This window comes from Pelobates fuscus, chromosome 8 (assembly GCF_036172605.1).
Source record: "Pelobates fuscus isolate aPelFus1 chromosome 8, aPelFus1.pri, whole genome shotgun sequence".
Classification (NCBI taxonomy): domain Eukaryota; kingdom Metazoa; phylum Chordata; class Amphibia; order Anura; family Pelobatidae; genus Pelobates; species Pelobates fuscus.
In genome coordinates, this window is record NC_086324.1 from 157,624,488 (window position 1) to 157,637,421 (window position 12,934).

Below are 12,934 nucleotides of genomic sequence, written 5' to 3' on the forward strand. Positions count from 1 at the left end.
AATGTTTGTATTCCTAATTATATAGTGTTCTGTTAAATGTAGCGATAATTGCTGATAGAGAGGGAGTCATTGAGGAATGGCAATTAATGGCTACAGAAACACATCATTAACTTTAAAATGCTATTTATTTCAAATAAACCAACATGTAGACTAAATAGGGAGAAGAGTTTCATTGTGTAAAAAAACATAAAAATTACTGGTCCATTTAATTCTTTTTTGGTGTGGAAGATAAAGCATTGCTAGTACGTAGAAGCAGTGAGGATACCAATTCAAGCCTTTGCACTTACCGTTCTCTAAAATTCCCAGTAATGTTGTATTACATGGGTGCATAATTATCTCACTTTTTAAAAATTAATTTCTGATGGAAATTGGTGAATTAGTCACATATTGTCCTTCAGTGACCCTTGTCCTTAATATGGATCTCAATTCGACTTCATGTCTCCTTGTCTGTTGCTAATTTAAAGAAATGAACTAGGGTGAGGTTTTCCCTAAACTACATCCATTCTGATTAACCCTCTGGACCAGAGACTGGCCCTGCATCTTAATATATTAAATTAGCATAGACACGCAAGGCACATGGAACCCTCATCCTTCCTCATGCAAAGATAAGAAGAAAATTCCTGGCCAAGGATTTTTTTTTTTAATTCTTTATTTTTATTGTGCAAAAGCTTGACAGACATGCATATTTTGCCACGGCAACAAGTACAGGTTTTTCACATGGCATAATACTGTGGCATACAAAGGAACCGCACATGTTTATGTAACTAACAGATTAATACAGGTTGTGTCAGAGAATGGTATGGCTTTAAGCTTGATGAACAGAAGTGTAGGCTGACATTAACTCTGTCATATGAAAACAAATGGTATAACATGCTAAACTCTGATTAACGTTTGCGTGTGGGAGCCACTGGGTACTTATTTTCATACTATGTGGAGGTAACATATATTCATACAGGAGTAATTGCTAAGCATCTTATATTTTCAGTAATCATTTTTAAAAAATGAAAGTTTTCCTTTAAAAGCAAATCTGACAGCATCACAACTTATTTTTCTATTCTTTTTTTACCTCCTACCTGTCAACTGCCTATTCAAATTCCTTGCCTAGGAGAAAAAGCCTATCGATGCACGAATGTCGATCTCCGAATAGTGGCTTTTTCCAATTCAAATGCGTGCTTCCTGCACACCTGTTATTAAGATAAATTTGCATTTTACACAAGTTTATCGTTATCACATGCAAATTACAATTGCATATAATGTTATAACATGCTGCATTAAGCAATGGGAAAACCGACTTGTCTTTCCTGCAAACACGGTTAATTAAAAAGATGTTTAATATATTCTCTTAGCACGGTAAACTAAGGGGAAAGCTGTGAACTGGGTACATTTTTTGCAAAAGCTGATACATTTTTTTTGGTTTTTGTTTAATTACCAAAGCCATTTTAAATTTTTTTTAAAAAAAAAATATTTTATTATAATTCACATTGTATGTCTGGCTGTCCTGGCACAGAGAAAGGGTACTTGTAAATTAATTTAAACCCAGCAGTGTAATGCGTGAATACTGCACTACGTAAGGTATTCCAGAGCAGGTGCGTGCTGGTAAAGAATTTTTCCGTAGACGTCAGTGCGTACCCAGATCATTTTGAAGCGATAATGTCGTCATAAACAGAGGAGGTCTTTACAGGTAAGTGTGCACTTTGTTTTTTACTAACCCAGGAAGCTATCCAATTATGTTTACTGGGGTGACGGGAATGAAGAACTCTCACTTTTACTTTAAATATGTGACAATGTAACCAATTAACAGCATTGTTTGATACTGGAGGGTAATCTCATTGTGCACACATTAACACACACACCTCTATAAAAAAAAACTCATTTTATGCAACAACAGCAAAATAAAAAAAATCCCAACAACAAAAATGCAAAATAAATGCAAAACTAAACACTCGAACAATTAGATTTTGAACCATAGCAGGATATATATACAGTAATTATTATCTGCATTTTTATAGCGCATTTTTATAGCGCCAACTTATGCTTTACAGCGTTATAAAGAGTTAACAATGTTAATACTGGGCTGGCTCTAGAAAACATCAATAATATACACAGCTCATGTCTCAATAATGAAATAAAACAGCAGTTCGGTGGTTTAACTTTTTTATTTTATTTTTTTAGTCATTTTCATGATTTATTGTCATTTTTTGAGGTCTTATTGTCATTTTAAAGGTTGTATTGTAATTTTGATGATCTATTGTCATTTTGTTATTATTTTTGGTAATTTGGGGGATTTATTGTCATTTTGCTTTTGTTTTTTGTAATTTTGAGGATTTGTTGTCATTTTGTTAGTTTTTTGTTAATTTTGAGGATTTATTGTAATTTTGTTTTTTTTTGTTGTACTTTTGAGTAATTATTGTGATTTTGTTTGTTTTTGTGTAATTTTGAGGATTTATTGGCATTTTGTTATTTTTTCTGGTACTTTTGAGGATTTTGTGTAATGTTGAGGATTTATTGTGATTTTGTTTTGTTTTTTGTAATTTTGAAGAATTATTGTAATTTTGTTTGTTTTTTTGTAATTTTGAGTATTTATTGTGAGTTTGTTTTGTTTTTTGTAATGTTGAGGATTTATTGTCATTTTGTTTTGTTTTTTGTCATTTTGAGGATTTGTTCTAATTGTTTTGGTTTTCCTGTCATTGTGAGCTGCACCATTAGACAGAGAGGACCCAGAGATGATGAGAGAGGAGCAGGAGGAGGATGGGGAGGGATAATGAGATGAGAGATAGCTTGCTGTAGGTAGCTACTGGGTGAGATCAAGGCAACAACATCTGTCCTACCTCATTTACATAACCACACCCAAGATAGATTTCTATTGGCTATTCTCCGCCTCACTAGCCGGGACTGAAATGTTTAGAGAGCGGCGATTGGTTGCGAGCGCTGTCAGTGACGGCTGAAGTTCCGCCCAGTCGATAGGGCTGCTGCCGGTGCTGGAGAGGTGAGCAGTGAAGTAGCGGCGGGCGCACGGTGAGGATCGCTCCTGGGAGACAGACACCAGGCACTCAGTGCGGGACCAGCTCCAGCCGGGGGGCCTTACCAGAGGGGGAGTGCCAGGCTGCCAGGAGACTGTGTGAGAGGGGGCTGCTGGGTAACACAGGTATTGGGGTACAGGAAGGACTGGGGTACAGAGATTTGTTGTCTGAGAGAGACTGCAGAAAAAGAGGGAAAGGAGAGTGCTGGATAACACAGAGAGACACCCAGGCGAGTCTACAAAAGAGAGGGCAAGGAAAGGTGAGTGCTGGATAACACAGAGAGACACCCAGGGGAGTCTACAAAAGAGAGGGCAGGGAAAGGAGAGTGCTGGATAGCACAGAAAGACAGACACCCAGGGGAAGAGACATTGGGAGGAAATAAGAGACATACAGCACCAGGCAGGAGAGGCACAACTGGAAATAAAGAGACAGCAGGTGGGAGAGGAGTAAGAGGGAGAAAGCAGGAGGGAAAGATACAGCAGGCGGGAGAGGAGTAAGAGGGAGACAGCAAGTGGGAAATAGACAGCAAATAGGAGAGAGTAAAATAAAAGGCTACAGGAAGAATAGGGGGGTAGAGGAGAGAGGCAGCAGGCAGGAGAACAACATTAGGTAAGAGACTACAGGTAAAAGGGGACAGCAGGAAGGAGAGAGAGAGAGAGAGAGAGAGAGTAAAGAAAAATATAGGAGACACACAGGTGAGCTGGAAGCAGAAAGTGAAGTGTGCAAGAAAAGGGAGATTAAAAGACAGATCAGACTTCAAAGATAGAGGCATACCCTTGCGAGACATCAGACTGTACAGATCAAGAGAAAGCAGAGAGAGATTACTCTGCATAGAGAGCATTGAACAGAGAGAGACATCAGACTGCTGTGAGAGAGAGAGAGAGAGAGAGAGAGACAGTGATACAGAATAAGAAGGAAGGAAAAGAAAACGGCAGAAAAAGTTGATAGGATAGAGATCTAAGGGAAGGATTTACAGGAGAGAAGGTGAGAAAAAGAATCAGAGAGAAACAAGAAAGGGGGGAGCAGGGGGTTTTGAGACTGAAATTAGGAGCGCACAGACGGTACAAGATAACAGAAGAAGCAGCACACACAGACGTGTGGCAGCTCAGGGCGATCAGTGAGAGAGAGGGTCGGACATTAAGGTGGACCACACTGAAGAAGACCTTATAAAGTGCTGTGGATCCAGGGTGAGAGAATAGATATGGTGCCCGACTCAGAACTGCAATAATCTGGTGACCCTCTCTCCAATATCACAGCTCTCCCTGAACTCAATAACCCATTCCACCCCCTATATTCAGTGACTTACCTCACTGACCCACTCCGGAGAAACACTGCCACCCAAACGCCGCACCATGTCCAGGAAGAAGAGTCAGAGGAGTAAAGGCAATAGCTCCCCTTCTTCCTGCAGTATCCCACCCCCAAAGGAGAATGGCAAAGTTGGCAATGATTCACACACCAATGGCATGGTGATGGCAGGACGCCCGTCCCTCAGCAACAGTGGAGAGTTCTATGACATCTCTTTTAAGGTGAGAACCCCAACAGCGTGGCACCTAATAAATACTACCCCCCATCCTATATGTGCTCCTGAATCAATGTCCTTTATGAGAATGGTCCGTTTTAAAACCCTCTAAATTAATGTCCATTTAGCCATGGGCTTCCATCTATTGCTGGACTATATTTCCCATCATTAATTGGCAGAGAGTCATGGGATGTATAGTTTAAGAGTAGCAGGAGGACAAGAATTGACACCCCATTTTAAAATGTTAACCCTCCATTGGTTGGCTGGACAGATGTACCTTATTTATTTTTAGCCATTTCTTGTGTAAATTAATGAAAGTCCAGTGATTTACTTGCTCTTGTGTGTCACCAATACCCCTATTTCTGTCTGGCCACCAGAACTATGAGACAATTGAGTTAAAACCAAAAATATTATGGCAATTTCTCCATGTTCAGAAACGTCTCTATTTTTATTATCCCGACTTGTTTTTGGAACTTCTTCACAAGGATTATTCAGAAATCTAGCTGATATAATGTACTCTGCCTCTGCTGGGAGGCTACACCAGGGATCCACCGTGATTGGACAGTTTTTTTATATTTAAAAAAAAAAGAAAATAAACCCTTCTTCTGTAGAATTTGTGGTGCTGTTTCTGTGGTCTTGTCAATTATATCCTTGCTCTTGGATTACCAGATTACCTTGGGTGTGTAGTTCTCCAAAACCATTTGGGACTTACCAACTTTTGTTATTTTAGAATTCATATAATCCCCACACATTCTGTTTCTGAAAAAGTTACACTCCCAGAAACGTTGAGATCACCTGTCATTGTCCACAAGATGTCGAAGACTTATGGGACTCAACTTGACATTTTAGTTTAAGCATTAACCCTAGATTTAAATGCCATATCTTATACGTATTAAATCTCTAACAACTGCCATTTCCTCATGGTCACTCTTTGCATTTGACAAATTGAGTTTTGTTTTTCTTATTTACTCTTATCTCCCGTACTTAATTTATATGCATGAAACGTGCGATCTTACACCTTTCAAGTTTTTTCACCTTGAGCTGAGAGCCATGCAAATAATCACCGACGACTGCTTACAAATTTCCCATATATTGTGTATGCCATGGAATAATGTAAGAAGAATTCTTTGTTAGCGAACGCTTTGATATATGTCTTAATCCTTGAGATGTGGTCTTCAGAGAGGCATACATGGCGTAGCTGATGGGTCATATTTGTTTGATGGTTTGGAGGGTCTAGATCCTGTTTAAAGATCCAAAATGAGGACTTTCTCATCTTGCGTTGCTATTCACACTCGTGGTGTGAAATTATTGTTGCATGAAATCTGTCAGTGTCTTGTATACCCTTTCCTCTTTTTAATCCTTTCCTCCTTTTCATAAGCCGGGAGACGGATTTTACAATGCGACTTCTCAAATGTATTACTGTCTTAATTATGGATCTTGTGTTTGGTGCAAAGCTTTAACTCAAAAGCTCGTTTATGTGGCTTTCCTTACGAATAGTGTTAACATACATATAGAAAAAAATGTTCCATATTGGGGCAGATTTATCTGGACAACAGGTGCTATTCTGGGGGCAAATAACTCAATAAAAAGCATTCACCGTAGAAACTAACATAATTTCTCTCATCAACATTTAGCAATTTACAACCAAAATAACATCTATTTTTGCAGATACATTTTCCCCTTTGCGTAGTACCAGGTCATTTTTTTTAATGCAAGCCGGAAACTAGTTGCGTCACAGAGAGGTCCATCCCTTGTGCCATAATCTACGAAGGTTTTTCATACTGAGCAATTGTTTTATGATTGAGTTCTTGATTGTACATGAAGAAATACAAACTAATCTTTGGTCAAACTGTATTGCCATAAGATAACCATATGTTCAGTTTAATGGACTAAATAACATCTCTACCAGGTACCGGACTTTGACCTACTTTGCCCTCAACCAGCAAACTACCTGTCTCTCCGTAGTAGCATTGTAGCTGGTCAGATTTTGTAGCTGGTCCGATTTGTATATATCAACAATTCTTAGCAGGTTGTGTCGAGACTAGGCAGTGTCTTCTTAAATGCAAGAACATCATCAATAGTATGGCTGACTTCCTTACTGTCAAGAACAATAGATGCAATTATGAAGATAAATGATTCATCTGATTTTTGTGTTCACTTTTATTAGACAAGGAAAAATGATGCCGGCTTTGTAGACTAAAGAGAGCCTTCAATTTTGCTTCCTTGTAGGCTAAATTAGCACAGCATCTTCTCAAATCCTTATTTTTCAATCTTGAAACTTTTGATGATGAAGTGGGGATTGAGACCTCTTTTGTAATCTTCAAGTAAATGGCTGAGGGAGTTTTAACAATCGTCAGAGATGGAAAAATTATCTTACAATCTAGCTCAGACAGCATTTTGAGAACATTAGGTGCTGTTGGGATTTAACGGAGGGGTGGGGAGGGGGGATAAATCCCAAAAAGACATCTTGGCGAATTGAAAACAACATTTCTTACTGAGCTTATAAAGAGCCATTTTTTTTATGTGAGTTAGGAATGCAGCAAAAGCGAACTATATTTAAGATTGCATTATGGGGTGTTAATCTTAAAAGCATTTTCTGCCAACAGGACAATTACAAGACAATCAGCAGTAAAGATCTAACCCTCACCGGCTTAGAGAAAGTAAAAACAAAACACAAAAGGCAGATAGACCCGATTTACTAGAATTCTAAAAATATCTGTAACTTTTATAGAACAGCTGTCACTGTGAAATTCAATAAACATTACAGACAAAAGGAGGTGATTGAGTTATTAACTATTATTGTAGACCACAATTACATGTATCTATTATTATTTTGTATTTAATTTGACGGTTGAACACCAGTAAAGATTAAAACTTTGCTACTCCAGGGACAATTTGGTTATAGACCACTCTGGATCGACATGCATACCTATTTAACATGTTTTTGGGTCAAACTGTTATGTGTCATCATGTGAATGACATTAACGCATCGCAATGTTTGGAGAGAGGGTCATGTGGCCACTTGGATGCTCGATAAGAAGAAACATAATTTAATTTAACCAATCAATTATTAGGGAGAAAAAAGTCATATTACATGGATTCTGGAAAATTAAAAAACAAAATTGACTCTGGAGTCAAAACCAGTGGAGCTGGTTCATAGGGACATTTGGGCCCTGTCCCCCTCTGATAAATGTGTGTTAGAAAACCAAATGTGTCTGTCATGAATATATCTGCAGCTTCCATTCTCCTCCTGGAGATGCAGCTGGTTTATAACACGGCATGCCATCTGATGGAGTTTAGTGGGGGGAGCCCAACAAGTCCGAGAGGGCAATGTCCACCATCTTTAAACTTCAGCAACCAACACTTTTCTACCCTTTTCCAGCAAAGTTACGGTACTTTGATGAGTCCAGTTATATCTTTTTGTGTCTTTATGTAGCCCAGTGGTTCTGAATCTATTGGCCAGGGTCCAGCCAGAGTCCTTATTTTATTTTTGTGGTTCTTAATTGGTTGGAGTGAGCACATCATATTCATCAGCGCATAAGCAACTGCCTATACCAGGGGTAGGCAACCTATGGCACGTGTGCCATGCACGGCACTCGAGGTGTCTTTGCACGGCACTCAAGACTGCTAGAGCCAAACAAGTGAAACTTCAGATATCTGCTAATGTGAAAAGGTGGTAAAGGGCAATCTCCAATTTATTCATTGCAGCATATAGATGAAGTGAACTCAGATACCTTCATTCCAGCACTTGTGAATGGGAATCCACACTAGAGTACAGCAGCCCGCAGCTGCTGTAGCAGCTCCTGTCCTTGACATGTACCTGGCCAGCTTGGTCCCCACTGGAACCCAGGGAAGCTACCCACACTGTGTAGATCTACACAGAAATGCAGAATAACCCTCCTCACATACAAATAATACGAATAGCCAACACACAACCCCACACACAATCCGCACAAACTCAACACAACTGACAATCCAAAAAAATGCACACAACGCCAAATGCAATCTCTGACATGCAATAACCCAAACAGCCCCACACATACACACACAGTGGCGTACATACCGGGGTCGCAGGGGTCGCGGCTGCGACCGGGCCCGGCCCACCTGGGGGCCCGGCCGCCCTGCGACCCGGTATGTATGTCACTGGGCCAGCCTCTTCTCCTGGGGGGCCCAGGAGCCGGCCACCTCCGGGCCCCCCGAGGCTGGCCCTGCTGTCATCCGGCTGGCCGGTACTGCGGGCGCGCGAGGGAGCACTGTCTCCTGGGTGCTTCCTCTTCAGCTCCCTCGCGCACCGCACTGATACCGGAGCCGGAAGATGACGTCATCTTCCGGCTCCGGCATCAGTACGCGGCGCGCGAGGGAGCTGAAGAGGAAGCACTCAGGAGACAGTGCTCCCTCGCGCGCCCGCCAGCCTGCCTGCCCACCGGGTGACTGGCCCCCCAGGAGCCCAGCAGCACCACTGGACCCCAGGGAATCCCCTCAGCTCTCCCACAGGTAAGGAGGCTGGGGGGATTTTAAAAAAAATGTGTTTGTGAGTGTTAGTGTTAGTGAGTGTGTGTTAGAGTGTGAGTGTATGTTAGTGTGTGTTTGTGAGTGTATGTTAGTGTTAGTGAGTGTGTGTTAGAGTGTGAGTGTGTGTTTGTGAGTGTGAGTGTATGTTAGTGTTAGTGAGTATGTGTTAGAGTGTGAGTGTGTGTTAGAGTGTGTTAGTGTTAGTGAGTGTGTGTTAGGGTGTGAGTGTGTGTTTGTGAGTGTGAGTGTATGTTAGTGTTAGTGAGTGTGTGTTAGAGTGTGAGTGTGTGTGTGTTTGTGAGTGTGAGTGTATGTTAGTGAGTGTGTGTTTGTGAGTGTATGTTAGTGTTAGTGAGTGTATGTTAGTGTGTGTTTGTGAGTGTGAGTGTATGTTAGTGTTAGCGAGTGTGTGTTTATGAGTGTGAGTGTATGTTAGTGTGTGTGAGTGTATGTTAATGTGTGTGAGTGTATGTTAGTCTGTGTGAGTGTGTGTTAGCGTGTGTGTTAGTCTTAGAGTGTGTGTGTGAGTGTATGTTAGTGTGTGTGTGTGTGTGTGTGTGTTAGAGTGTGTGTTAGTGTGTGTGTCTGTTACTGAGTATGTTTGTGTGCATCTGTTAGTGAGTGTGTATGTATGTCTGTCACTGAGTGTGTGTCTGTCAGTAAATGTGTGCGTCTGTTCATGAGAGTCTGTGTGTGTGTCTCTTAAGCACTTACCTTTCTCCAGCGCCGGACTCCCTTGGCGCTGGGAATCTCTCCGCCTCTCAGCTCCGAATACGCATGCGTGGCAAGAGCCACGCGCGCATTCAAACCGCCCATAGGAAAGCATTATTCAATGCTTTCCTATGGACGTTCAGCGTCTTCTCACTGTGATTTTCACAGTGAGAATCGCAGAAAATCCTCTAGCGGCTGTCAATGAGACAGCCACTAGAGGCTGGATTAACCCTCAGTGAAACATAGCCGTTTCTCTGAAACGGCTATGTTTTCAGCTGCAGGGTTAAAACTAGAGACCTGGCACCCAGACCACTTCATTGAGCTGATGTGATCTGGGTGTCTGTAGTGTTCCTTAAAGTGTATGTGTTTATGCATGCACTGGCGTACATACCGCGGTCACACAGGTCGCAGCCCTGCGACCCGGTGCCCGCCGCCATGTGTTGCGGCCCCTGCCCGCGCAGCGTATGCGCGCGCGCGGGGGGGCCCACGGATCAGTTTTCGCACCGGGGCCCCATGGGTTGTGTGTACGCCACTGTACACACACACTACCAAACCAATGTGACATATTCATCCACATTAAAAATTCCACAAGCAGCCCCCCATACACAGCCCACATTCATAAGTATCATACACGATACCACAAACTGCTCATGAACATATACAATATAACAGCTCATATACGCACAAATACAATGATACAAAGCAACTATTGTATAAATAAATCAAGCAGAATACGGCAACATACACACCTCAATAAAAAAAAAAAAAGACCGGCACGCTACGGGCCATCACAATCTTATTTCGGCACAGTGCTGTTAAAAGGTTGCCTACCCCTGGCCTATACCGAGCTGTTTACTGTAGTGTCGCTGTTTTACCTAGTTAAGTGGAGGCTCTTTTGCCACTCGGAAGACATTAAGTTGTTTTGCAAAACATATTTTAATTTTAATTATATTACACTTGAAAAATGGATCACAGCGCAAATATTTGAAATGAAGAGTGGGTCGTTCTATTAATACCATCTATGATTTGACAAAACTGATAATTAACTAATTAACTTTTGACTAATTATCCAGTCCTATTTAAAATGACGGCTGTGTTATGAAATGTATCTTTAAATCTACTTAACCACTTAGAAAAATAGTATGCTTGTTAATGTGTTTATATATAGGCAGAGGCTTTTTATGGTATTGTGATTAACGTCAAGTTTATTTCAGTAGATACTTTTCACATTATCAATAAAAATAACATTCCCCCCTCCTCATTTATAATGCTTGAATATACAAAACATCGATTATCACCCTCTTTTCAGTCTGTTTTCTTTTACAAACTGCTAAGTAGACATATAGCTGTTGAGTAAAGGGCACTATTGCACCTTAGGCGCAATATGAAAGTTGGGTTATAATTTACTTATTTTTTTATTAAAGGAACACTATAGGGTCAGGAACACAAACGTCCCTGGCCCTCCTTATCCCCTTAAATATTACAAATATTTTTTTTATTTTTTTTAGCGTCGCGCGGGTCTGCCAGTGCTGGCTCTGCCCCTGATCCGCCTCCCTGCCTGACATCATCAGAATTTATGTTCTCAGCCAATAAAATGCTTTCCCTTAGAAAAGACAATGTTTAACTTAAAAAGCCTGCAGGGACTGACTATACTCATCAGAACAACTGCATTAAATCTCTAGTTGTTCTGATAACTATAGTGTCCCTTTAATTGTCTTTCTTTCCTTTTAAAACAATAATTAGCTTTGCTCCATTGTTCATTTTTACATTCCTGCCCCAATGTGTAGTGTTTTTCTTTTGCACAAGAAATACAGTCGGACAAATTTGCAAAAGCAAATTCAGCATTTAGTGAAGTACCCCAAAGTGAATTTAAAATTTTAGGGAAAAAATATCGCTGACTTGAGAGCTTCTCCAATTTGACATTTCTTTGGCCCCAAATGTAAAATCTACTTTAAAGAATAATTCTAATTAGAAGGGTTTTCAGTAAAATGCAATATATAGTTTGGCCAACCCTTGTATCTGTTGAATGGGTTAATACCCAGCTTAGTACTGTACACACAGTTTTTTTTGCCAATGAATGTGAGAATAAGGAATATAAAATGTGTCAGACAAGGAAGCTTTCTGGTGACTATCATTCTTGACGCTTTTTGTGTTGCATACAAAAGCTGCAATACAATCCATTGGACATATTTAACGCGTTCTATGCTGTGGCTGTTCCCATACTTTTCTTAGTACTTAAAGGGACATTTTAGGTGAGATAATAATGGGTGCTCATTACACAGGATATAGTGCAAGGAGCTCTCCTGTGCCTGACTCCTCCGTCAATTGCTGCAGCTTTAAGGCTGTCATCTTTTACTCTTAGCCTTTTAAGTCGTAAGTTAAAGGGAAAAGTTCTGCTTCACACTGTGATGATTGAAGTTGTGTGAACGCCTTGCAAATCTTATCTCCATTTAACTCATGGCTGCACTGCACACATGCGCGGTTGGAGGGTTGTAGAAAAACTGTTGTGTGCACAGCTCTGTACACAAATACTGTAAGTGTGTCTATAACTGTGTATCATGTTATGTTAAAGCTTTATGTGATAAGTGGAGCTATAATGGGGTGCTGCTGCACTAGATGTCCCATAAACCCGTGCTGCACTAGATGTCCATAAACCCGTGCTGCACAGCAGTTTATGTAACAAAAGCAGACCCCATAGTCCAGACTGAGAGTCTCCTGGTTGGTAGAAATTATTCCTGGTCTAGAGGGGGTCTCTCTGTTGTTTGTCTTTTGAATTAGCCGCAGCCTAGCCTAGTAAAAGCAGATGTGTCCATTCTATTCAGTCCAACTTATCTGACTTTTTATTCATACCCTGAGGTTTCTAATCCTATATAAATAAAAGAGATTCTAGCGTTGCTGTGGCAACAGGTTCTATTCATCTTTCAGTAAATTACACCATATATGACGTCACTACAAGCTGAACTGTAACGACCCAATCACTAGTAGGTTGGAGCATCATGTGACACAGCATTAGGGAGTCTGGACAGACAGAATAAAAGTGGCTTTAGGCAGAAATTAACTTATCTGCTCTTTAATACGTTTTATATACAATGCACTAAAATAAAATACGATACAGAATCATACTCACATCTGAATATGCTGTGTTTGCAATGCCTTCCCAGACGAGCAAGTG

At 40.7% G+C, this 12,934-nt stretch overlaps 1 protein-coding gene across 1 annotated transcript in view; it reads left to right on the forward strand.

Annotated features, from left to right (window-relative positions):
* Positions 1-3,490: 3,490 nt before the first annotated feature.
* RAB26 (RAB26, member RAS oncogene family) overlaps positions 3,491-12,934 on the forward strand; it is a 257,039-nt gene continuing 247,595 nt past the window's right edge. The window contains exon 1 of the mRNA XM_063430498.1: positions 3,491-4,546. Coding sequence (XP_063286568.1) covers positions 4,373-4,546 — 174 coding nt within the window. The 5' untranslated portion in view covers positions 3,491-4,372. The remainder of the gene's footprint in view (positions 4,547-12,934) is intronic.